The following is a 24,565-nucleotide window of genomic DNA, read 5'->3' on the forward strand; positions in this document are numbered from 1 at the left end:
CTTCTGATGCGCAAGTCCATAACATGCAACTGTTCCAATTAGACTGTTTGTCATTTTAACTGAATTTTATCGAAGCATACCCAAAACAGAGTCCACTGAGACATTTCAGGTGGCCAACCCGGAGGCCGACGACAGAGACGGAACAGGTCCGGAGGCCAGCCGTGGGGAGGGCAGCGGCGTCGACAAAACCGGTCCGGAGGCCACCTGCGCCGGCAAAGAAGTCCAGTCAGCGGCCTGTCCATTAGTGTTATGAGTCACCTTACAGTGAGATGACAAACAGCAGAAGGTCACGTCCCTCAAGCCAATCCAGTTTAGTACTACAGGCAAGTGGATGGTGGATTTTAACTGAGAAGGCTTGTTCATTCACAGAAACCACAAACACAATGAGATATTGCATGAGTTTAATTGAATACTCCATCACACTGATCAATAAAATCAATAAAACCCCACTGACTGATATATTGACACCCCGCATCCTAATCAATAGGACAGCCGATACAATAAAATAGATGAAAGTTTCCCCAAACATGAGATAAAATATTGCACACTGAATGATCAGGATCAGCTTGTATTGATGATTTCTGCTCAGCAGGCAGCGACCCGTACATTCACAAAAACATCAGAGATTATTGATTATCAGATTAACACTTGAAGAGTTTGATCCAAACATCCTTCAACACCCAGAGAGACAAACATAGGTGCTGCCGTAGAAAATCCCTCTCACTGGATCAAAACAGCAATTCAAACTCTTCATCCATTCATTCATTCATTACATTTACAAGCTGGTGATTTAACATCCCATGTGCCAAGAAAAGTCCCAAAATCCAACACAGAGACACAAGATGACCTCCTCCACTGTGGCCACACCTCCTTCTGTTGCCTGGTTCCATCAATAAAATATACTGGGTGGGGCTGGGCACTGCTATCTGGGTTAGGTTCCTGTCCAGTCTCTGAGGGAAACTGCGCCCCCAAGTATTGGAGAAGAGGTAGTGCCACACTGCACACAGATGGATGCTGATGAGGCAGATGTAGAGTTTGTTTTAACACACCTGGAGGGCCAGGTGGGCGATGTTTACCCACACTGGGACACCACAACTGCAGCTCTGATGGTTTTTAATGTGCATTAGGCGCGTCAGAGGGTAAAAACACAGATAAATGGTCACATTCTGTTTGCTTAGTTTTGTTTTTAAGTCTGCACATTCTGTAATGTGACCTTTAGATATTAGATAATAGCTAAATAAATACAAAATCAGGGGAGAGGTTGGATATGATGATAAAACACTGAATTTGGGGCGGATTTCATAGGCACTTTCCTGCTTCAGCTCTTGTTTAAAAATGCTCATGAAAACTTTACCCTATAATATATGGACTACTGAAACATATTTTGTTCAAGGCAACCTATATATTGTGAGAAGATGTGCTGCAGTCATGCCGCATAAATATATTTGGTTTGGTTTTGTTCCAACAGACCTCACTAACATGAACAAGAACATTTTTCAAAAGCCACAACTATTCATGTATATCCATTTGAGGCTGCTTAAGGTTGAGGCTTTCCTAAAAAGAAAAGGAAAAACAATAAAATACTGAGTACAGGTAGCATTGCTCAGCCTTTAGGGATTGATAAAAGCACAGTGAGGCTGGTGACTAAATAAATCACTTCCAGTCACTGACTAAACTGTCCACAAGCATTGAAAAGTGATCACTCCTTTTTCATCACCTATCATGTGTAAACTATTTGATGAAAGACTGTAAAGCTTCTACAAGATGGCCTGGATATGGACTTCCATGTCCACAGATAATGCTCGATATGGGATTGTTTAAGCAAGATAACCATGGATGTACTATGAAGCTTCTACAAATGGCTCCAGTAAAGACATACTGAGTGGAACCAGAATTTCTTAGCTTCTGCTGGGGCGTAAGGAGTGTTGAGCCAACATGATGATCTTTGCTCTAACCTCTGGAACTAAAATACGTGGATGTTGAACTAGAATACATTGCTTTAATGCAGTGGAGGTTTTTGTGTCTCCTGGCTCGATCTGCTCTGTTTTTTTGTCCTCTGAGGCTTGATGGATGGACAATGCTACAGTCTGAAGTCCGATGTGGTAAATCCTGCCATGACTATGGATGGCATGTGTTCACAGAGCTACATTAAAGATCACATTTCATTTTCTCAGATTCGGGTTTTGGTTTGTTTTCACTGCCTCAGCAAACACCACATATCTGGTGCTTATTTAGAGTAAAATCAAGCACTCGCAAAGACATTCTGTTCAGGTCTGATTGTCTCTGGAGATGAAGATGGGAAGAGCAATCACTGCTGGGCTAGCAGGGCATTACGGTTGGCCTTCATCTTCTCCAGGCGCTTGGAGAGGTGGCTGTTACTGACCTCCAGCTCATCAATCCGATCCAGAGCTGAGCGGAGCTGCGAGAGACATAGAAACAATAAATGTTCCTTAGTGCTCACATAGAAAACAGTGAAGACAGAATACATGCCCAAGAAACCAGAAAACACAAAGCAAGGAAAGTCAACTCCCAGACAGAAGGTGGTGCTCTCACCTCTCTCTGCAGCTTTCGTTTCTCTACCTTTAGCTCATCTTCGATCTTCTCTGCATTCTCCGACGCCCCTTTATAGCGACTCACCTGACCCTCCAGACGGATTACCTGAGGACATCAACAGCAACATGAACCGTCTTATTTAAGGCAGATAAAGTTTCAAACTTCTTGATGAAGTCAGATGAAAGTGGACTTTTAGGGAGGGAGTGAGTACAACTAAACAGATTGAAAGTTTTGTTGTGTTTCCTGGCCAAGCTACAAGAAAGACCTACAGGAGCTTTTATGACATCCCACACATATTGACTGATCCCCTCATCGCAGCTATAACAGCTCCTGCTCTTCTGGGAAGGCTTATGGTCAGACAATGATGATGTTTTGACATTTGCAGTCTCCATTTTACTTCATATCAAAGGTATGTGATGGAGCAGATATTAGGGCTGTGTGCAGGGCGGTTAATTTCTTCCACAGCAAACTCATTCATTCTAGCTTTTATGTACCTCACTTTGTGCACAGTGGCACAAGAGAAAAGGACCTTCCCCAAAACGGTTCACGCAAAGCTGGAAGTAGAGAATTTTCCAAAATGTGACAGTAAGCCGAAGCATGAACATTTTCCTTCAGTGGAACTGAGAGACCTAGATAAACAGGGATTTACAGTTGGTGTGGTCAAACACTTCTGTCCATGCAGTGCACCTATGATAAAGGTGCTCCAAAGATTTATCTTGTTTGAATATTTCTGAGATTGAACCCATTTGGGAAGGAAACACTTAAGCATGTCAGTACTTACATTTTGTTCAAGCGTGGTGACTTCCTGTTCAGATTTCACTAATTTGAATTTAAGGTCACTGATTTGTCTGTTGGCATCTCCTACAGAAAAAGAAAATCAAACGAACAAAGAAACTTAATGATCATTTTAATTATTATGTAATTTTACTGACAACGAATCCACAGAAATTTCACAAATCCAATGTACATTTTGTGAATACTACAACAACGACAAAACTAAACAGAAAACATGAAACTGAAGAATGGCAAGGGGTAGATGAGGAAGATTAAACAGGATGAAAGATTAAAAAGGATGAAAATGATGAAGACTCACTCTGCAGTTCTAGCAGATGAGAGTCCATCCCGTTCTCCAGACCATCGTTTTCTGTATTCTGAACTCCTTCTGTGATGATCTTCTGTCTCTGATCCAGCTGAGACTGCAGTAGCCTCACCTGTTCACACATTCAGAAGCACATTTCATATACTTGGCTAACATCGGATTAAACAAATCTGCAGTGGAGGTGCTTTCCAACTTTATAATACAGGCAACTCACCTGATCCTGTAAACTCTCTCTTTCTTCAAAAAGTTTTTTCAGCCGAAACTCTGAAACAGCAGAAAAAAATAAGTCCAGGAAACAGTCATATTATTCTAGCCTGAATTCTCTTATGGTTTAACCTTGAATTAAACATCAAACACTGATTCGGCACATCTGCCTTTCATTATAGCTTTATTGATTGTGAGCAGAGTGCCCCTTTAATTGTGTTGGAAAAGATCTGTGCCAATCCTTCCCGAGAACATTATGAGTGACGCATTATGTGAGAATAATAATAAATCCTGTAAATGGAAGTTAAAAGCTCCATTAAGTAAAGTCCTTTGACTAGTTGTGGTTTTTCAAACACACTTTGCATGTGTTGTGTCTGAGCAGCTGAAACATGATAGAAAATATAAAAGGACCCAATGTAGATCCTTGAAAAGCTAATCTAAAACTCTGACTCTGAAGTTATCAGTTCTTTAAGTTCTTTAAGTGTACTGGGCACCAATTTGAAGCCTTTCTGCTTCCTCAAGCCAAAAATTACTTAATAAAACTTTACATTTATTCATGATAGAAAATTTCAAATGTAAAATACAGACAAATATTCTTTTCAAACAAGTGCATTTTATTAATCTGAAATTTTTTTTTTTAAAAATAGCATCAACCCATTTAAACAGAAATAAACTATTGATTTCATGTAATTGTTTTGATGCCAAATTCATGGCAGTTAAAGTTTACAGCTGCTTACCCTTGTACAGTGTTGCAATTAACTGTCAAGAAAACAATTTCCAAGCAGTCAGCTTATTAAAACATGTCAGTAAAGAACATATTTATAGGTGAATGGTTTAAATATTCACTTTATTTATTTGATCAGTTCAAATACTTAAGTACTGATAACAGTACTGATGCTTCATTGATATTTCAAAGTCTAATAATTTAGAATCTAAAGCTCCAACACCGTGACTACCAAATCATTATTTCCTTCATTCTTGTGATTTTAGGAAATGCTGCACTCAGATTTTTTATTTTTCCTGCAGTCTGAACATGACTCTCTCTGTCTTCTGTGGCATTTCATGCTTCCAACTTCAGCAAGAGCCTCCATTTCCATCTGCTGGCCATCCTCGTTGATCTCCTCACAACTGTCAGTTTCTCCGACCAACTCCTTTGAATTTTTGGCAGCTACTACATGACAGCTTTGACTCTTGAATCTCTTCGAACTTGTTGACGAACCCAGATTTGACCCAGACACCTTTGCTGTGGCCTCTTCAGGTTTAGTGAAGTAGGAGTCGATAAAAACAAAAGGCTCTGAGCAACTTGTTACAGTTGTTTCATCTATATCAGCAGGATTTCCTCCAAACAATTCTACCACTTCCATTTCATGGGTTTTAGACATGATCCTTTGTGCCTTTTGGTCAGCATTCATAGGACGATCCAGATTATCTGCATACAGTTTACTTGTGGAGGCTACTTCCAACATCCTTGAAGCTGAATGGTCTCTCAGTAGGCCTAAAGGTCTGGTCAGACATTTTTCCACATGTTTATTAAGTGTAGGATCCATCATGTGGCCAGTTTGCTCTTTGTTATGCTGACTAGGCTTGTTCTTTAATATATTTTCCACATCTGAAGTCCACTTTTGAAGAGATCCCAGGATTTCTGAGAAGATTTGTGAGATTTCAACTACAAAAACTTGATTTCCAGCAAATCCTTGGTGGATATTTTGAGTCATCTTTTCCAAACCAGCACAGATGTCCAGTGGGGCAAATGATGTTGATGTTTGAATGTTACGTTCTGCACATTTGGAGGAACTATGTCTAGCTGGTTCATGAATCCTCTGGTCTTTAAGTTCTTCGGGTGATTGAGCTGTTTCATGAAATGTGTCTTTGTCCACCTGAACCTTTTCCACACTACCAGAAACATCACAATTGTGACTTGATACACTAAGCAGTACCACTTTGCTATCCTGAATGACATGTTCAGTAGGATGATGAAAAAGTTTTGATTTGAGAACAGGTGAAACAACCTCAGGGCATTTTTCTGAATTTTCCTGAGTTTTGCTGATCTGTTCACTAAAGGAGTGTGTCTCTTCTGTTGGATCCTGGTTTGCTGGTGCCGTTGAAACCAGCCCAAATTTATTTTTAGGTTTGGTTGCCATTTTTGGTTCATATATCTTACAAGCAGCCCCTGGCCTTTCTTTATTCATACGTAGTTTGGCTCCTTTCTTTCTATGTAGAAGACGTCCATGTTGCCTGCTCTGGATTTTCTTGATTCTCTTGGGTCTTGGTTGCTTGGTTCTTGCAGCCTCGTTTCCTCCTAGATGTTTGTCAGCTGTGTTTTGTCTTTCTATAGGCTGTTTGATCAACTTGCTTTTGCTGATGGTGGAAATGTCATTCAATGACTTTGACCGTTTAAGAACTTTCCAGAGGTAGTTTTTCTTGTTGTTCTCAGGTGGTCTGTTGCCTTCTTTTGTCTCCCACTCTTTAGTTTTTCCTGAAAGACCAGGAAGAAACATTGGAGGACCAAACACAGCTGACTCTTAGAGAAGTAAAACATAAATTAACTGTCTAGAAGAGAATTAACTGGCTTGTGGTGATGAAGGAAGAAGGCGATCAGAGGGATTAAACGTCAATTCTTGAATTAATCTTCTGTAGCACGAACTCGAAGAGCTGATTTTAAAAATCCAGATACGATGCTGAAGCGATTGAAATCATTTGAGATTTTTATCAAAATTAAAGAAAGATTACGCAAGCATGTGTTTGTTAGAGACTCATTCAGACATGCACATCATGCGATATTAAAAAAAAGGGAAACAAAAACAAACAAAAAAAGAAAATGGTTCAGTAAAGTAAAAGGAGATGAAACATTACAAAAATAAAATTACCAATGCCAAGTGAAAATAAACTACTCCAGTTTTATGCTAACATATCTCAAAATTCCATATGTCATATTCCTGCTACAAACTTGTGTAACTAATAATAATGACTTAAAATATAACAAATTTTTTAAAGTCAGAATTGTAATTTACAATCTAATATCCTAAATAAAAATATGTACTCTTGATTTTAAAAAACTGAACACACTGAATTACACCTTTTAAAACATTGTAGCAATTCTGACAATTATAATTTCAAAATGTTAACATTAAACATAAATGTTGTGGTATTAAAACTATAATATGATGTTGATAAGTTAATGCTTTATTTGCATTCACATTAACTACTGTAAAGTTAGCACCTATTCTTCTACATGTACACTTACATAATCATAAAATATAAGTTGGGCATACGTCAAAAAAGATAAAAGATTAAAAACAATAACAATAAAATAATTAATATTTATAATAAATGTATAAATAATTAAAGGAATAAAAAAGTCAAAAAAATAAATAAACAAACCCCCACCCCCCACCCAAACACTTATATATTCTTATGAAAGGTTTATTTGGGTCTTACCAAGCATGTTCTCTCTGCCACCTTGAGGAGACTCCTGAGCCAGTCGAGAGGCAGATTCTGCACTTATATCGTCCTCGTTCCCACCGAGTTCCGCATCCCCATTGGTGGTAATGTCAGGAGAGATGGTTACCCCGTTTTTCTGTCCAGCAGAAATTCATAAAATCAGTAATCAGTCAACAACATAATCAATACCAGTCGCCCTCTGTGTGTGAACGTTGGTTCTTGTATTTAGTCAGAAAGCCTACAGTTCAATTTTAAAAATCTTAAACAGCTTCACATTAACTGTCCTGTGACAGTTAACAGATGTCACGATGTATTTGCGTAAGATTTAGAAACTTGCTATAAAATTTAAAAACACAGCAAACTAAAATAAATATTCTAATAACATAAACCCCTTTTTTAAATGCTTTAAAAGGAATACCGTAATTTTAATAAAGAAAATAATGAAAGTTTTAGAGAATAAATTCTAAATTAGTTAAATTTTTCAAAAAGTTAGTTTAAAGATTCTGATAAATGTAGAAAAGAGTGTAGATACTGACACAGTTTCAAAAGGAATGAGCGCCGACTTTCCCTCCAAGAAAAGCAAACAAACAAACAAACAAAAAACCCTAAAAGAAACTTTTTTGCAAGTATAAATTTAAGTGGTTAAAGTGCAGAGAATAATCTGTAATTTAGCAAAACATGTTTCAAAATAAACTTTCACATTTAGAGGCACAAATTGAAATGTTAAGAAAGTTATAAACTTTATATAAAATTAAATAATTTGACCTTAATATCAATAAAGTTGAAATGTTAGTTATAAAAGTATGATAGAATAGGTTTAATTTTAACAATATAATTTATGCTAAAATGGACCATGGCATCAAAGCTTTTCACTTTCATGTAAATATATGTATTCATTTGCATTTATTTAGATAAAAAAAAATTTGAAACATTAAACAATTTTATCAATTAAAAATTAGTTTTAAAGGAGTAAAGAAGCAATTTTGCAGAAAAAAACCCCCACTGAAAATTAAAAGTTTCATTAGTTCATTGGAACTCTATATGTCCCATTTATTTACCACAGAACAGAGAAATAATAGTAATAAAAATATAAAACATGAGGGATCTAAAAAGTTAATTTGTATAATAAAGCTGTAACTTGACAAAAAAGGGCAAATTTATAAAGGTTTATCAGATTAACAAGTCTTTAACAGATTTAGATACCTAAATTTTTTTTTTTTTTTAATTGACACAAGGTTCATTACAATAAGAACAAAATTTAACAATTAATCTTTTGTAAGTGCAATGCATGAGATTTTAGGTGAAATGAAACTCAAAGGTTTTTCAGATTGTTTTTTTAAAAGAAGGTTTTTATATGTTAGTTTATGGAACTAATGCTCAGTTTTAAAATGCTAAACTGATGAAATCAGATGTATTCTCAACTCTGAGCTCTTCCTGCTGCTCTTCAGAGTTTGATACCTTTAGTAAATCTCGCAGTCGAACCACCTCGTCTCTGAGCCGGTCACGCTCAATGCAAACAATGTCCGAGATTTCTCTGTGCCGTTCCAACGCCTGAGCGACAACGAGCGGGGAGGAGAGGAAAGAAGTAAGCAAGTAAGGAAGAAAGAAAAGAGTTAGTGAAGGAAAGAAAAGTAAAACCCTAAGAAAGAAGAAGTGAAGCTTCAGACTTAAGTTTGAAAATCGTAAAGCACTGAATGAAACCATACCCCGATTTTTTTGTCTTTCCACTGCAGCGCCTCCTGCAGGTCAGAAACTTCCTGACAGTAACTGCTGCTCTTCAAACGCAGGTCAGCCACTTCCTGTTCACCATAGACCCAGACGAGGGCAGCAGAAAGCAGTAAAAATGAGTAAAGAGCAGAAGAAGGCGGAAGGAAAGAAAGAAAAAGAGGAGGAATAGGACGGCCACACAGCCCAGACAAGCACCTAGACGGCCCAGTCAACCGTCAACACAAACCGTCATACGAGTTTTCTAATGAGCAGGCGTATGTATATATATACACACACGAGAGAGAGAGAGAGATAGAGAGATAGATAGATAGATAGATATTTATTTATTTATTAGGGGTGCAACGATATTCGTATCGATATTGAACCGTTCGATACAGTGCTTTCGGTTCGGTACGCATATGTATCGAACAATACAAAATTTGTAATTTATTTTATCAACTTTCCTTCTGACGATGCTGTCTGTGTTGAGCGCTCAGTGAATCTGCGTTCGACTACTCCACCTAGGGTCGACAGTGCAGCCTAGGCGGAGTAGTCGAACGCAGATTCACTGAGCGCTCAACACAGACAGCATCGTCAGAAGGAAGAGCGCAGGGCAAGCTAGCAAGACAGAAGTTAAGCTCTCCTTGCAACATGGACCTCCCCCACCCTCATTCAGATCTGGCGTTTGGAATTATTTTGGTTTTCATGTGACGTATGACCCTGAAGGTAAGCGAGTCATGGACTAAAGTAAAACAGTATGTTGGATGTGCCATGCAATGCTCAATTACATGGGTGGGAACTAGTGTGTTAGCGCAGTTAGCTCGTTAACGTGTTGGCCGTCTAGCCCCATGCACGGGCGATCGGCGGTAGCTTGTTAACGGAGATTTGCCGTGTTGTGGCGTTAAGGTCATTTCAACGAGATTAACCTGAAAGCACTAGTGGGAACACAACGAATATGACTGCACATTTACGCCGACATCATCCTAGTGCAGAGACAAGAGACATGGCATATATATATATATATATATATATATATATATATATATTATGCAGTGTATGAATTCACTGGTGTACAAAGTTATCAGATAGTTTCCTTATATACTGTTACAAAGATGTCAAATGAATTACAAACAGCGATTTGTTCGTTTGGTGTCATATTTATCTCTGTTTTTTGCTTTAGTTTGAGCTTTTTGGACTTCGTGTGCTCAACTGTTTCTGCTACATGTCTTCGCTGTAATTAAAAGTAACATAGTGTGCATGTTAACCAACCGTGAGCAGCTCCTCAGTCTTTCTCAGAGTTTCTTTCATGTCTTTGAAGTGAAACTGCAGTAAGCTGTGAGCATGACGCTCACGCTCCCACTCCTGAAAACACACACAAACACACACTGATAAACAACAACAGTAGACGAGAAAAGAAAAAAATCCTCAAATCTGCAGTTAAGATAATTACAGACATGGTAAAAAAAAAAAGAAGACCCTCTTTAAATTGCTTAGGCTTTATGTACCAAACGTAATACACATCTAATATTATGCCGTGTCTTTATTTCACAATATTTAACTTTTCATGAAGAACAAACTCCAGCCTCACTGCTTCCAAAGGAACTATGAGGGTCGGTAACACCAAGGTGCATTTTGAGCAGTTCTGAAGTTTCAGGTGTGTTAACATGAAGGTTAGGAAGACATAATCAATGATATTAGAGAAGCAACTGCTGCTTCCTGTCAATCTGGGAAAGGTTATGAGGTCATTTCAAACAATCTGAGGTCCATCATTCTACGGTGAGAAAGATTATTCACAAGTGGAAAACATTCAAGGCAGGAGAGGACGTCCCAGCAAACTCACCCCGAGATCACACCGTGCAAGTCTCAGAGAAAAGATAATGTTTTTTTATTGAATCTTTTTTACTGATCACATGTTGTGAAATGTGCAGAACAGTCCTGGGTTGCAGAACAGTCCTGGGTTACAGAACGCTATGAAACAAGGAAGTAGGATACTCTGAGAACGCTGTAATCTCAGAGGTGTTGGTGCTTCAGAAAGCTGAATATATCACAGCCTGTAAGCAGAATTTCAGCCTTTACATTTAAGGTTAAAGCTCTCAAAGAAAAAAAAAAAAAAAAAACACGTCTTCAAGAAACTTAAAGAAGCCCAGACGTTTTTCTTTCGAAGATCCATAACTACAATGACCTGGATGACTGAGAACCTTCACAGATGAAATTTTAGGTATATTTAATTTTTTTTTTGTAATAATTTTTTTTTTGTATTTATTGCATGTTTATGTTTTTCACTGCTGTAATCAAAATCATATAAGCTGCTGCACTGAACAACTTTCCCTTCTTTTGACAAGAAAGTGAACTGAAAGTTTTCGAGTTAAATCTGAGGCCGTTAGTGTCACAGCTGAAACTGGGTAACAGCATGATGATCCAAAGCACGGCAGCAAATCTCCGTTAGAAACGTTAGATGCCACAAACGTCCAGACCTCAGTCCGACTGAGACACTTGTGGTTCTATATTTGGGTTCAGTTTTTGTCAAATAAATGAGACACAGTGATGATATATAATGATGATACGTGGACTTTCTTTTTCTTTGACTCTATTCATATCAAATATGATTGCAAATATAAATGTATACAAATATGTGACCTTGTGTGCATCGTCGCAGCGGCGCCGCGTCTCCCACAGCAGCTCCTCCATTTCGTTGAGCTCCTCCCTCAGCGTCTCCACCTGATACATCAGAGTCGACTTCTCGTTGTGCAGTTGAGCGTTAGAAACCATCGCTTTACGGTACTTCTCCTCAGTCTCCGCCAGAGAGTCCTACAGTCACAAAATAGGTTTTTATTTTTTTCATATTTATCACAGTAAAGCCCTTGAAACAAACTTTGTACATTTATTTATTTATTATTTATTATTCATTAATTTATTATTCAACATGAGCACTAAAACTGGTGAGTGCTTGAGACACATTTATTTAAATCTTGAATTCAATTTGTTTCAAACACTAAAGAAACTGTCTCATGGTTTTTTTAAACGTGACCTTCATCTCTCTAATGGACGCTTCGGTTTCTACGGAGAATGACGTGTCACAGCTTCCTCTGCGAGATGAGGCTCCGCCCAGCGAGGCCAGAGTGGCTGCTGAGAGCGTCGAGGCCGTCCTAGAGCCCTGACACAAAAATGATTACCAAATTTATATCAGATCATTTAAAATAAATCAATAACAAAAAATGTATTTACTTGGTAAAATTACAGTATTTTAGTTTTTAAAAAATAAATATTAAACATAAATTTTACACAAGTTTAAAAAACATATGATGTTTTTAAAAAGATAAAATAAAATCAAGAGTGGGCTCACTTTATCTGGGAACTCTCTGTCTGTCCTCTCTTCCACCTGAACACAGAAACACTGATTATTGATATGACTGATTGAGTTTTACTGTAAACTTCAATGAGTGAGGCTGCGAGCAGCCAGCAGGGGGGGCCACAGAGTCAGACTGAGACATCCAGAGATGAGAGCTCACCACTGGGCTTGCCCGAGCTGAACTGGCCCTGGAAGAGGCCCGAGAACCCGAACCCAGAAACCCGCTGTAGTCCGAAGGCTGGACATAGGAGGAGGAGGGTACAGAGGATGTAGGAAAAGAGGAAGGGTGAAAAGGAATGAATGCAGGTGAAAGGGAAATAAGAGAAAGGAGAAAAAAAAGGACGGAGGGAGAAAAATTAGGATTGAAGGAAGGAAGGAAGAAAGGAGATGAGAGAAAAAGAGGATCAAAAATTAAATGTGAAGGTGACACAGGAAGGAGGTAGAGAGGGAAGGAAAGAAGAAAGAAAAGAGTTGGTGTCATCAGTTGTTTATCACTTTATCAAGATGTAAAAATAAATCTTTAGAAAACTGATCAAACTCATTAATGATCAATGGAACTTAAATGTTTTGATTAATCAGGATGAAATCAGCATGTGGGTCAATAATGAGTTTGATCATTGCTCTAACTTCACTGCTACTCAGTTTGATCTTCTACTGAGCTACACACAACCACAGGAAGTGATGTCAGAGAGTCAGACCCTATAGCCGTGGCAGCGAGGAGCATCATAGAAAAACGCTGAAGGCTGCAGACAGGTAGAGACGACCAGACTCTTTATTTTCACAAGAAGTGACCTCACAATGAGCAAGCTCATGATGTGACTCAACCTCTTGATGTTATTGATTATTAATCGGCCTCCTGTCTCTTTCCTGCTTACAGCTGCCGCAGCAGCGTCCCCGTCTGTACATAACCTGCAGTAATCAGCATGAAGCTCTGCAGCTCTGAACGAGCTGCTCATATCTAGTCTTCACGTTCAACCTCTGTCATTTACCACCAAAATGCTTCATACAGCAGCTTAACGAGCCGCAGTCCATTAGCAGAACCTGAGCAGTGTCCATAAAAACTAGGTTTTTATGTAGTAAACTCTTCTTCTGTGGTTAAAATGCTGAGATGTGAACTCACCCTGAGGCTGCCTCGACTCCCAACTGACATCCTCTCCTCATCGTCAGAGATCTGCAATTAAACAAGCAGAGCATCAACAGACAGCACAGTTCTTCACGTCATTGATTCTGTCATTGCACAGGCTTTACCTTACAGCATAAAGCGTCGTGAGGTGACTGCTGCTGTGGTTTGGTGCTATATAAATAAAAACTTTAAAAAAAAAGCTTTACTAGACCTGAGTTAGACCTGAGTGTAAACTATCCAGAGCTTATTGGATGATCTAATGTTCTTTAGAAGTTGATCCAGCCTTAGGATGTTGCTTTGTGTTTAGATTTTAGGGGACCAAACACTCAGACCTCCTGGTGAGTTAGTGGAAACTAACCATGCCTACAATGATGTCATAGTGTCCCAAATACACCTTTCCACACAAGTCGTAACTGGAGGTGTGATAGTCAGCGTGGACAGGTAACACACATGATTTTTAATTTGTTAAAGAAATAAAGAAACAGAAAAACAGGAAAGAGATACAGACCGACGCGTGCCTCCGAGAGTGGCGAGAATACCGCTCACTATCCTCCTGAAAGGCCACGAAGTAGAAAGCAGGTTAAAAGATTGAAACCAAAGAAGAAGGCGGCAGGTGTCCTCTGAACACGTTAAACAGCAGGTTATTGCATCATTGGCATGGTCTAATAAAGCACAAACACATGAAGGCTGCTGCATGCAGACAAGAAGCATGGGGGGAGAAATGACAGACCATAGCCTGTCAAAATACTACAAAAATTTTGTAGTTCTTATTTTAAAAAAAGAAAGAAAATAAAAGTAATAAAAGAGGTCTGCTTAGGGGATAAGTCGAACACAGTGTAAAAGTATAAATACAAGAATAAAAAATGAAGATACACAAAAAGCAGTTAAAAGTAATGCTCTATTAATTTAAAAATAAATGCAAATTGACACAAATATAAAAGTTAATATTAATTAGAATTAAACAGAAATCAGACGCAGGTGTGAAACAGCAGCAGCTGCAGAGACGTGCGAGCAGGAACGGTTACTGGGAGGATGATAACTGATAATCTATCAGACAGGATTAAACAGGCCATTAATCTGAGCCTGTCTGAGCACGTGCAGAACAGACAACAACAACAACAACAGACAGTGGCATCCTGCTGACACATGAAAACTCCTGCTGTTACGCACTTAAAAAAAAAAAAAAAAAAAAAGAGCTGGGTAAATGGGGTCAGGCTTTAGGATTGAGACAAAAAAAATCAGCTGGTTTCACTCAAACATCTGGATTCAGGCTCAGTTTTATTTGACTTTTAACATAACGTTAAACTGTGCTCATGTACATGTAGCTTACATTAAGGTAATACTGTTTTATTCTTTTTTATATTCATTACATTTTAATATGCTGTGTTACGTGATATAAAAGACACCTTAGTGTTGCTTTTACTTACATCACGTTCCATTAAATCGCATTAAAGTTTAAACTTTTATTCAACTTTTTGCTGAATCACACTGTGTTAACAAAATTAAATTCAATATTTGATGAATTATTGTCATGATCTCTGTCCTGTAATATGAACTCAACATTTAATATAAAATTACGGCATTTTCAATACAATTTTATTTTTCCTTTCTTTTATATTTATATCAAACAAATTACATTATTAGTATTTTATTTCAAACTGTGACACTCTTAAATGTAACTCATGTTAACGTGTACAGCCCAGAGTCACATGGGAGGCTTCAAAGGGCTGGTTTATTTTATGTTACACAGAAAACAGGTTCTGTTACATTGTTTAAAATATTGATTATAATTATAAAACTCTAAAATCGGATACTTTTTACTTTCTATTTTTTAATGACTTCTAATACAACGCCTATTTAAATTCATTTCTGTTTTATTTGTGGATACACATTTAATATGTTGTTTCATTTCTAATGATGCATTGCATTGATTGCATTTTGCATATACAGCTCATGTAATATGCTACACTGTTATCTAAATGTAATTATTATGTACTTACACGACGGGTATTTTTTATTAGACCGTGTTTTATTATAACTCAAGTCTTGTTTTAGAGTCATATGATTGACTATGAGCTGTTGCACAGGTAATATGATGAAACGGCCCTTTATCTCCACTGGAACTTTCATGTGTCAGCCTGACACTCGCACAGAGTCCTACCATCCACTGCTCAATGTGACCCCACTTATTATCCACACCGTAATACTTCTGTAGAGGAGGACGAAGAGGTGGAAGAGGAGAAGATCAAATGGGGGAAAGGACAAAGTTTCAACTATTCAAAGACAAAATATGAAATCTGTTTGCTTTGTCCTTCTGGGGACACCAGCTGGGTGGAGTTAGTGCAAAGCCCTACCCAGCTGGTTCCCCCAAAAAGATAAAACTAAAAGAAAGAATGAGTTAAGGCTGAATGGAGGACTTATTCATACCTTATGACTGTGAAACAGCTAAAGGAAGAACGAGAGGAGAGAAAAAACAGGTCAGAGAAGCCAGAGGTCAAAGGTCAAAGGGGCGTCCAGGATAATGAAGACAGAGGACACAAACAGACTGCAGCTCAGTGGGAGATAACGGCTGAGACTTTAAACCGAGAGTCTGTGTCTCCAACAATTTCAAAGTAACTACACATTTATAGAAATGTAACTATTTAACTTCTTGTCCGACTTTCACAGCAAAAGCAGTTTTTTTTACTTTGTCAGAGGCTGATGACGCTCAGCTCTTTTCTGAATCTCATTCATCAGTCACTCACTGATCAATGACCCGTCATTCAAAGCCCTTTCTTATTTTTTATATCTTTGGTATAAGAAGCAAAATCAGAAGAGCTGATGAAAACAAACTAATCATTACAAACAATCAGTAAACAGACACACTGTAATAATTTATTGTTAATAAAGTTGTTCTGAGACTCACCACAGCAGGACAAGGCCGGGTTACCTCCACACTTCAGACCGAGCGGTGACTAAAGGCTCAGTCAGACTGGCCTTTGACCTCACATAAACACAATTTGATGACTTCCTGTCTTTGTTTATTCTTACTCTTTAGTAAACTGAGTTTTTTTTACGGCATGCAGCCCTGCTGCACAGCCTGAAATTTTATAAGATAAGACTTGAGAACAGGAACAGTGTTTACTGAGGTCAAAGGTCATTAGAATGAATGAATCAACAAAGAGAAGATGACCTGCTTTTTACATTTTCAATTTTTTTTTTTTTAACTGTTCTTATTTACGTGGTTTTAAAACATACCTGAAGAAGTCAGTTTTTCCTCCTTGCATCAAACTGTTTTCACAAGCTTGTAAAATAAACTGTTTCCATGTGAAATTGTGAGCTCTTCTCTTTCTGATCAGTAATTGATCACCACAATTATAATCATTGTTTCTTAAAAAATAAAAGCCTGCTAACCTCTTTCTGTCGCTCCAGCTCCTTCATGCGGATTTCTCGGGCCTCGGCTCTCGCGGCCCGCTTAGCTGCCAGCCGTGCCTCCGCCTGAACACACATGGAAAGCAATACATCAGCCAAAATTTTGTGATCAATAACCAATTACCGGGTCACAGGTTTCAAATGCTATGAGTCAGCAATAAAAAAAATTATAATAAACACCAAAAAAAAAAAAAAAAAACCCCAAAACTGTGATTGATAATAAAACATGAATGTTATGTAACTTTAATAAGAATGTAAGTTAAAATAAAATAAATAAATAAAAGCCTCATTCAGCTGTCTGTTCGTCATTGATCAATAACTCGATCAAATTCCTCTCAGCTTTAATCAATACACTCAGTGATGTCATCAGTCACTGTTAGAGACCATAAACCTGAACCACTTCCTGCTTTTATTAAATTAAATTCTAAATGTAAAACTAAAGCTGCTAAAAAGTAATGACATTAAAGCTTAAAATTAAAAAAAAAAAAAAAAAAAAAAATTCACACCAAAACAAATAAAAATAAAATAAAATAAAAATGTCCTGAAAATTACATTTTAATAAACAGTTTGTTGCTTATTTTGAAACATTTTCTGTTCTTTTTTTTTTTAAACACTTCTTATTTACAATCTTTCATTTTTATTTTAAGCATTAAATAATTATGTAAATACAAGTTTAAAAAAAAGTTTGTAACCTAAAAATATTTTATCTGAAAAAAATAAAATTAAAAACAACATCTTACTTGCAAAAATAACCTAAAATACTGTGAAAATGTTAAACAGTAAATATATTTATGTGAAACTGATGTAAATGTTTGAGGTCTGATTCTTCAGGTGAGTCTCAGGTGAGTCCAGCAGGGGGCATCAGTGTGTCTCTCAGGTTCATTCAAAAAGATTTATCAGCACAACAACAGCGTTATTATAAAGTACAGGTGATCACAGTCAGACACCAGCTGATCAATTACTCCACAGGAGACATCGTCTTAATTACTGAATCAATCTATAGGTGTCATGTGATTGGCTGCCACGAATCACCTGATAACACATGCCTCAGCTCAGGCATGTCTAAAAAGAAAAGGTGTCCAGACTTGTGACAACATCAGAAATGACTTTAAATTACCAGAGAAGAAAAGCTGCTGTTTCCAGGACACCACTTAAAAGGACAGTACACCCGAGTGTGCAAACACCTGTCAACATTTAAGCTGTGTGTTCTGTCACTGCAGAAGGAATGTGGTCCATCCACCTCTCTTCATACCTGAGACACTCCCTCCATCTAACTGTCAGCACACACCTGAGAGATACCTGAGAACACTCAACTCTAGGCCTGCCACAAACGATTATTTTGATAGTCGACTAGTCACCGATTATTTTTGCGATTAGTCGACTAATCAGATCATGCATCCATTGGACGTAAAACATACAGCTTATTGCACCAGCATGCATCTGCTCTTATATAACTATCATTAGCTTACAGCTTGAAGTGTTTAAGGTATGTGCTAACCAAAAATAAAGATAAGATGATAGTTTATTAAACTTTTAATGAAATTTGCAGATTGTCTCGGTGGAGTTTAGTAAACCCAGCCGTCTGCTCTTTGCTATCTAAAATATAACAGGACACTGGAGTATGTTCTTGAGCTTCTCACACTTCTGATAATCAGCTGTCTGCTTGATGTTTATTCAGTTGTGTAACAACTATAACTTTAATCTCAGCCAAACCGATTTACTTAGGAACAAATAAAATACTGAAAAAAGCCAAACAATAACATTTTAGAGTAATATTAAAACTAACTAGCTGCCGCCATTGTTGGAAACTGAGCAGAGCTGCGCTATGAATTCTGGGATAGGTTGGGCCACGAAGCAACCCATCCTTCAAATCTGGGGAAATGAAGGACACATTTGTCGGCTGCATTTGTCGGAGTCTTCAAATTTGGACAGTCTTCGTCGTGTCGCTGTAACGTAATCGGCCTAAAAATGCGGGAACAGGAGGATGCGATTCTTGAATTTGGACACAGCTACGATACCCGACACTGCTTCTTCTTCTTTGGGGTTTAGCGGCAGCTGGCATCCTTATACACGCAGTGCTGCCATCTTCTGTTTCAGTCCGTTATTACACTCTTAAATCCTGCTACTTACTTATTCCTGTGTCTTTTGGGATCTTACAAAGCTTCAAATGATGCGTCGAAGACTAAATTAGTCGATGATTTTGATAGTCGACATAATCGTGACTAGTCGACTAATCATGGCAGCCCTACGCCCAACCCAGCCTTCAAATCTGGGGAAATTAAGGATGCATTTGTCGGATGCATTTGGAGAAGTCTTCGAGTTTGGACAGCCTTTGACGTGTCACTGTAACGTAATCAGCCTACAAACGCGGCTACAGCCTACAAAATATTTATATTTTAATGCAATTACTTTATTATATTATACATTCATTATTGTAAGCATAAAAGTACCTAATTTTTTGGAAAGATTTTTCACAATTTGAATTAATCTTTTTTTTTTTTTTTTAAATGATAAAAATACTAGTTTAGTGTTTAAATAATAAAAAGTACCACCAGTTTATTTTGTACTTATAAACTCCTGAATATTATACTTTTACTGGTTTTAAAAACATTTTACTTTATCAAACATGAATTTGATGGTATATTTAAACATGTACAAGAGTCCTTGTCTTTACACTGCAGTGATGATGAGTCTGCTGGTGATGAAGATGAGTGGGCTCGTCATGTTGTGACTGCTGAAATGCAGATTAATGTTTGTGCTTCAGCAGGGGATTAAGAGAGGTTGCACATATACACACACGTACAGAGTGTGTGTTTGTTCTCCCAGTAGGTCAGTGGGAGGGAAAACGTTGGTATTTGTGTCACACCAGACTCCAGTGAAAAAAAAAAAAGCCTGATTTAACAGTGTCCACACTGCTGATTAGAAACACACACACCCACACAGCTTAAAGGCTGTGTGTGTGTGTACGTGCTTCAGGCTCACTGAATGTGGCCAAACCAGTTTCAGGGTGAGGCTCCACAGCTAGCGCCACCACCCGCTGAGAGAAGAACCACAACCGAGCAACAGCAACATCACCGAGCAACAGCAACAACAACAAAAACAAGCTCCACAGTGAGGTGTGACACATGCTGGGAGTTTTCATTGAATCTGATAAGTGTTGGGTTGGATGAAAGGATGTTTACTCCACATCCACGAAAGCTTCTGACCAGAACCGGGCAACGAGAGCAAATCAGCATCTCGCCTGCATCATGACTTACGAGTTCTTGCCCTCATAGTTAAACTGGTTTGTACTGCAGATATGCAGAGATGCTGTTTTCCTGTAATGTGATGGGACCCAAGTGCTGCAACAGACTAGTGAGATCACCAATCATGATGGTGATCAGTGGCACACAGTTTTTAGTTGTCTTCATTTCCATTCATCTTCTCTTTTCTAAAACCAAAAATGTGTTACCTTTGTAACTACACACCCTGCACTGCGTTTTAAAGTTGGCAGTACATACACAGGGAATATTAACAGAATTACTAACATAACGAAACAAACTAATGCACATGGACGAGACTATGTAGCTTTTCAATTACAGCTGAAACTGCCACACTTCAAATTTATCATAAAAGAAAACCTAGTGCTGTCAGTGTTAATCTCGTGAAAATGACGTTAACGTTAACGCGGCAAATCTCCGTTAGTGAGTTATCGTGGATCACCCTGTATGTGGGGCTGCACATTATCAACACGTTAGCGCGGTTAGCTAGTTAATGTGTTACCGCCGTCCAACGTCATTTTAACAAGTTACCAATCCAACATTTTGTCCTTCACATCTTCCAAATCCATCAAACTGGCCAGATTAGAGTCCTTGCTGGGCCAATTCTGGTCCCCAGGCCTTACATTTGATACCCCTGAACTATACCATAGGCGTTGCTCCATTATAGTCGAGTAGTACCTAACGTGTGTGGAGTTGTTACATCAAATGACTTCCAGTGAAGTCCTTTGTTTCAAAAATGGCAGTTTTGATTTTTGTTAAGGAGGTGCTCTCGTAACTCATCAAGTGACGTTACTGTGCACCCAATTGGTGATATGCAGTCTGTTATTTCCAGATCACCTCTGGTCACTATAAACCCAGGTCAAGTACTAAAAGTGTCTGATACCAAGTTCTATCACCTGAAACAGACAGTTTACTAAAAACAGATTATAGTCAGGGCTCAGAGTTAGAAAGCAGTCAATCTGCAACATCAGTCTGAGTTTCCAGCTTGAGCACCCAGGGCGACACACTTTTGTTCTCACATTTTTTCCTCCCAATTATCATCATCATCACAATCATCAGGTCTTTACTACAAACCGCTCAGATGTGACACCAAACGTGACCTGCAGCAGATCTCCTGATTTAATCTCGATTTAGACTCCATACACCATCCACTGATGTCACAGTCAGATGGAAAATATGAGGAACCAAAGATCTACAGATCTGTGACATACTGAAAGTAAAACTGTACAATACTCTGAAGTATCAAACTATTGGAACACAAATTATACTGTAATTTTATCATTTCACTTTCAAATTGAGTAAAAATTTCATGATTTGTTCCTATTATTTTTATGTAAACACATTTTAAAATGTTAATTTTTTAGACGTTACTCAGATATATTAATATTTTACTGTAATAATTTAATGCTTCTGATCTTCTGCTGTGAAATAAAGTCTTGGCCGGGGTCCAGAGGGGCCCCTAAGCAGTGTGCGGCCCTGGGCCCTAAACAGCTGGGACCAGCTGTGATTCACAGAAACGTTTCTCTGATGTCAATTTCTCCCCCTGATCGATCAAATCGACACCAGCGGGTCTATTAATAAACATCCTCACCTCCCGGGCGATCTGGTTCAGTGCATCGTCTTCTCCGGTCAGTTTCTCCCGGTTTGGGATCCTCTTCCGGCCCGGTCCCTGAGTCCCCATGGTTCCGGATGATCCTCAGAGACCCCCCGTGGTCCGGGACATGCGGCTCAAAATAAAAATAAAAAATAAAAAATCCTGAATAAGCCGGATGGAGACTAAAAACTGGTTTTCTTGATGCTAGGCTCCGCTGCAGGCTCCGCTTCTCTCCGGTCGGGTTCCTGGTCCGGCCCGTATCTCATGTCTCCATAGCCCAGGAGGATTTTACCTGGAGCCAAATTATCCACAAAGGCCCCCGTCAGTCCTGAATCTACCCACTTCAAGTTTAGAATGAGATTATCCAAAATAAACCGGGCTATCTTCAAAGAAAAAAGGCGATTGTAATGTGATTCTGCAGTTAGACTCTCCGGGATCAGAGTCCCGCAGTTCGCATCACTCAGAGGTGTACCTGCGCCCGAATTATCCACAAAGGGCCCCTTTAGTCCTCGGTGCACTAACCTGACAGTTGGAACCAATAAAACCCCTGATAAACCCGGGTTTGTGTCAAAACCGGGATCCTGCCCCTGCGGTTTTGCGGTCAGAGGACGTGCGGAGCGGCTTCGGCCGAGATGCCGCAGCAGAGAGCTGAAGTTAGCCGTCTGCCGGCGTCACCACCGGAAAACCTCAGCCGGAAAACCGTAAATATCCCGCATCTGATCCCGCACCCCTCCGCAGGGACTAACCGTCACAGCAGCGTCGGTGAAATAAACGTCAGCTCGTTAATCCGCCATCTTATCGGAGCTCCCGAGGAGGAGAAGGCGCTGCTAACTCCCGGACCCTGATGTACACACGAGACGGGCTGGCAGGTGAGCCGCAGGTGGGCCGTTCCCTAACAGTGAACGCATCACGACACGCCGCAGTGTGACAGGGAGGGGGCTTTTATTGTGGAGGAATCAAACATGCACCGCCGGAAGAGACGCTAGAAAACAAAAGCTGATGAACGATCAGTCAGCTTTATGTGTGTTCAGAAGTGACGTTTCCATGGTGACAGTGCTCATGGACTAAACCTTTAGCTGTCTCATGACGACTTTAAAGTCCGACCTCAGTTGGGGTTTGGGGAGGCAGGGAGAGTCTGGTTACTGAGGGAAACCATGGAAAAATGAAAGAAAGGGACTCCAGGAAGCAGCGTTGACAGGTGACTGATTCTATAAATGTTCCTATTGATAACTGAGCCGAATGTATTTAAATCGGGTTTAACAAACAGGAAGTGTTGAGCTCAGACCTCACAGTGTAAACACATCTGAGACTGTCATTTTTCCACACCGATTTTTCCAACCTCACCACATGCTCTTACTGTTTCACTTAAGCAGGACAGGAAAGAAGCTCTCAATGGGAACAGATTTTCATATTAAGAGCACATTTGAATGGTTTTTTCTTTAATTTGTTGTCAAATTCTGAGAACAGACAGGCTGTTTGGATGCTCCATGCTCCATACTCCAACAGTACTCAATGTATAAAATATTAAAGACATTAAGCATTTCTCATGTTTCTATCAAACACAGCTGCTTTTGAAAACTGATCCAATTAAAGAGACATGAACTTCCATATTGATAAGAACAATACGTACCCCCCAATAATCAGACCCAACCAATATAGCCCCCACAATAAAATTATGAATTATCTTGCATAAATAGGCTTTTGACTTTCTTTACTCATTTCAGGCATTAGCAACAAAATAGTTGCATGCTTAAGCATCTGGGAATTTACCCAGATTTATTTATATTTGTTTATTTATTTAGAGATCTTGACCCCCCCCAAATGTTCAGCACAGCTCTGATGTCGCTAACATCTCCTTGAACTTCATTGATGGCGATTTGTGGCCCTCTGCTGGTGAGAAGAAAAACTGCATGATGCCAGTTTAAACTGTGGAAACAGCTTCAAGAAACTCCGAATTTCAAAATAAAATCAGTTGATTTACACTTTTATCTTAAAATAATTGTGTGTGTTCCCAGAAGATGTTGAAGTTGTCAGTGTCTGTGGTCACAGGTGGGAGTAGGAGCAGACGGGTAGATGAGCCTCACAGATTGCTGTAGTGAGCTGAACAGAAGCACAAAGTAGTCTTTAAGAAGCAGAGCTCCTCCTATGTTCTGGTCCAGAAGCTCCACTCACTAGACAGTTCTCCTTTTCTGTTCTTTTCATGACCACTGCTTTCCCACATTCTCATTCTCAATACTGACATCATTACTGTAGTCCAATCATCTTCTCGCCTGCCTTCTTTGAACCAATTAGCCTTCACTTTGCATGGTTTAAATCTGTGCTTTCCATCATTCTTCCTTTAAGACTGTCAGGGACCAAGCAGTAAAGCATAAAGGACACAGGTGGTTTTAATTCAAAAAAAGGGTTTTATTGACCCAAAAATATGAAAATATATTTAACAAAGCCAAACTTAAACAGGCAGACCAATAAAAGAGGTCAACTCAATAGACTAAACTCAAGATAATAATTAACAAAACCTCAAACAAACATATGGTAAACTGACCTCCTGAAATGACACACAGGGGGACTTAAATACTGGTTTAGCTAAACCAAATGACACACACGGGGGAAAACAAGATGGCTGCCATATAACCAACTAATCCAAAACATTTAAACAAACATGAAACACCCCCCAGGCAATGAAGCATGTGGTGCAATCCAATTAGGCTGTCAGTAGTACTTCAGGTCTCCCAGCCCTTTGCCACACCTTTTGCCAGACAGGAGGAGACACCAACCCCCAGGTAACTCAAACAAAGAAAGATGTATTAATATAAAACAGAACTTT

At 38.9% G+C, this 24,565-nt stretch overlaps 1 protein-coding gene across 9 annotated transcripts; it reads right to left on the minus strand.

Annotated features, from left to right (window-relative positions):
- Nucleotides 1–384: 384 nt before the first annotated feature.
- On the minus strand, nucleotides 385–22,748 carry lrrfip1b (leucine rich repeat (in FLII) interacting protein 1b). 9 transcript variants are annotated; one of them, XR_015127362.1, is made up of 20 exons: nucleotides 21,739–22,737; nucleotides 16,870–16,953; nucleotides 15,904–15,921; nucleotides 15,638–15,685; nucleotides 13,985–14,029; nucleotides 13,474–13,524; nucleotides 12,514–12,591; nucleotides 12,348–12,383; nucleotides 12,033–12,158; nucleotides 11,642–11,812; nucleotides 10,274–10,366; nucleotides 9,004–9,096; nucleotides 8,756–8,848; nucleotides 7,295–7,433; nucleotides 3,867–3,916; nucleotides 3,647–3,764; nucleotides 3,335–3,414; nucleotides 3,048–3,182; nucleotides 2,554–2,658; nucleotides 2,404–2,419 (listed from the first exon to the last, which is right to left on the minus strand). XR_015127362.1 is itself a non-coding variant. In XM_086284669.1 (19 exons), the coding sequence occupies exons 1-19, from the start codon at nucleotides 21,826–21,828 to the stop codon at nucleotides 2,309–2,311; spliced, it is 1,629 nt and encodes a 542-aa protein (XP_086140795.1). In that variant the 5' UTR covers nucleotides 21,829–22,732; the 3' UTR covers nucleotides 385–2,308. The 9 variants fall into 9 exon arrangements, 1 of the variants encoding a protein (XP_086140795.1); XM_086284669.1 differs by lacking the exon at nucleotides 3,048–3,182 and having other exon boundaries at nucleotides 385–2,419; nucleotides 21,739–22,732; XR_015127355.1 differs by lacking the exons at nucleotides 2,404–2,419; nucleotides 2,554–2,658; nucleotides 3,048–3,182; nucleotides 3,335–3,414 and having other exon boundaries at nucleotides 3,666–3,764; nucleotides 3,867–6,332; nucleotides 21,739–22,033; nucleotides 22,488–22,746.
- Between the last annotated feature and the right edge of the window lie 1,817 nt (nucleotides 22,749–24,565).

Source organism: Aulonocara sp. 'chitande type north' Nkhata Bay, linkage group LG23, assembly GCF_057382095.1.
Source record: "Aulonocara sp. 'chitande type north' Nkhata Bay isolate Kocher_YH1m ecotype deep benthic linkage group LG23, A_spYH_male_GT1.1, whole genome shotgun sequence".
Taxonomy (NCBI): Eukaryota; Metazoa; Chordata; class Actinopteri; order Cichliformes; family Cichlidae; genus Aulonocara; species Aulonocara sp. 'chitande type north' Nkhata Bay.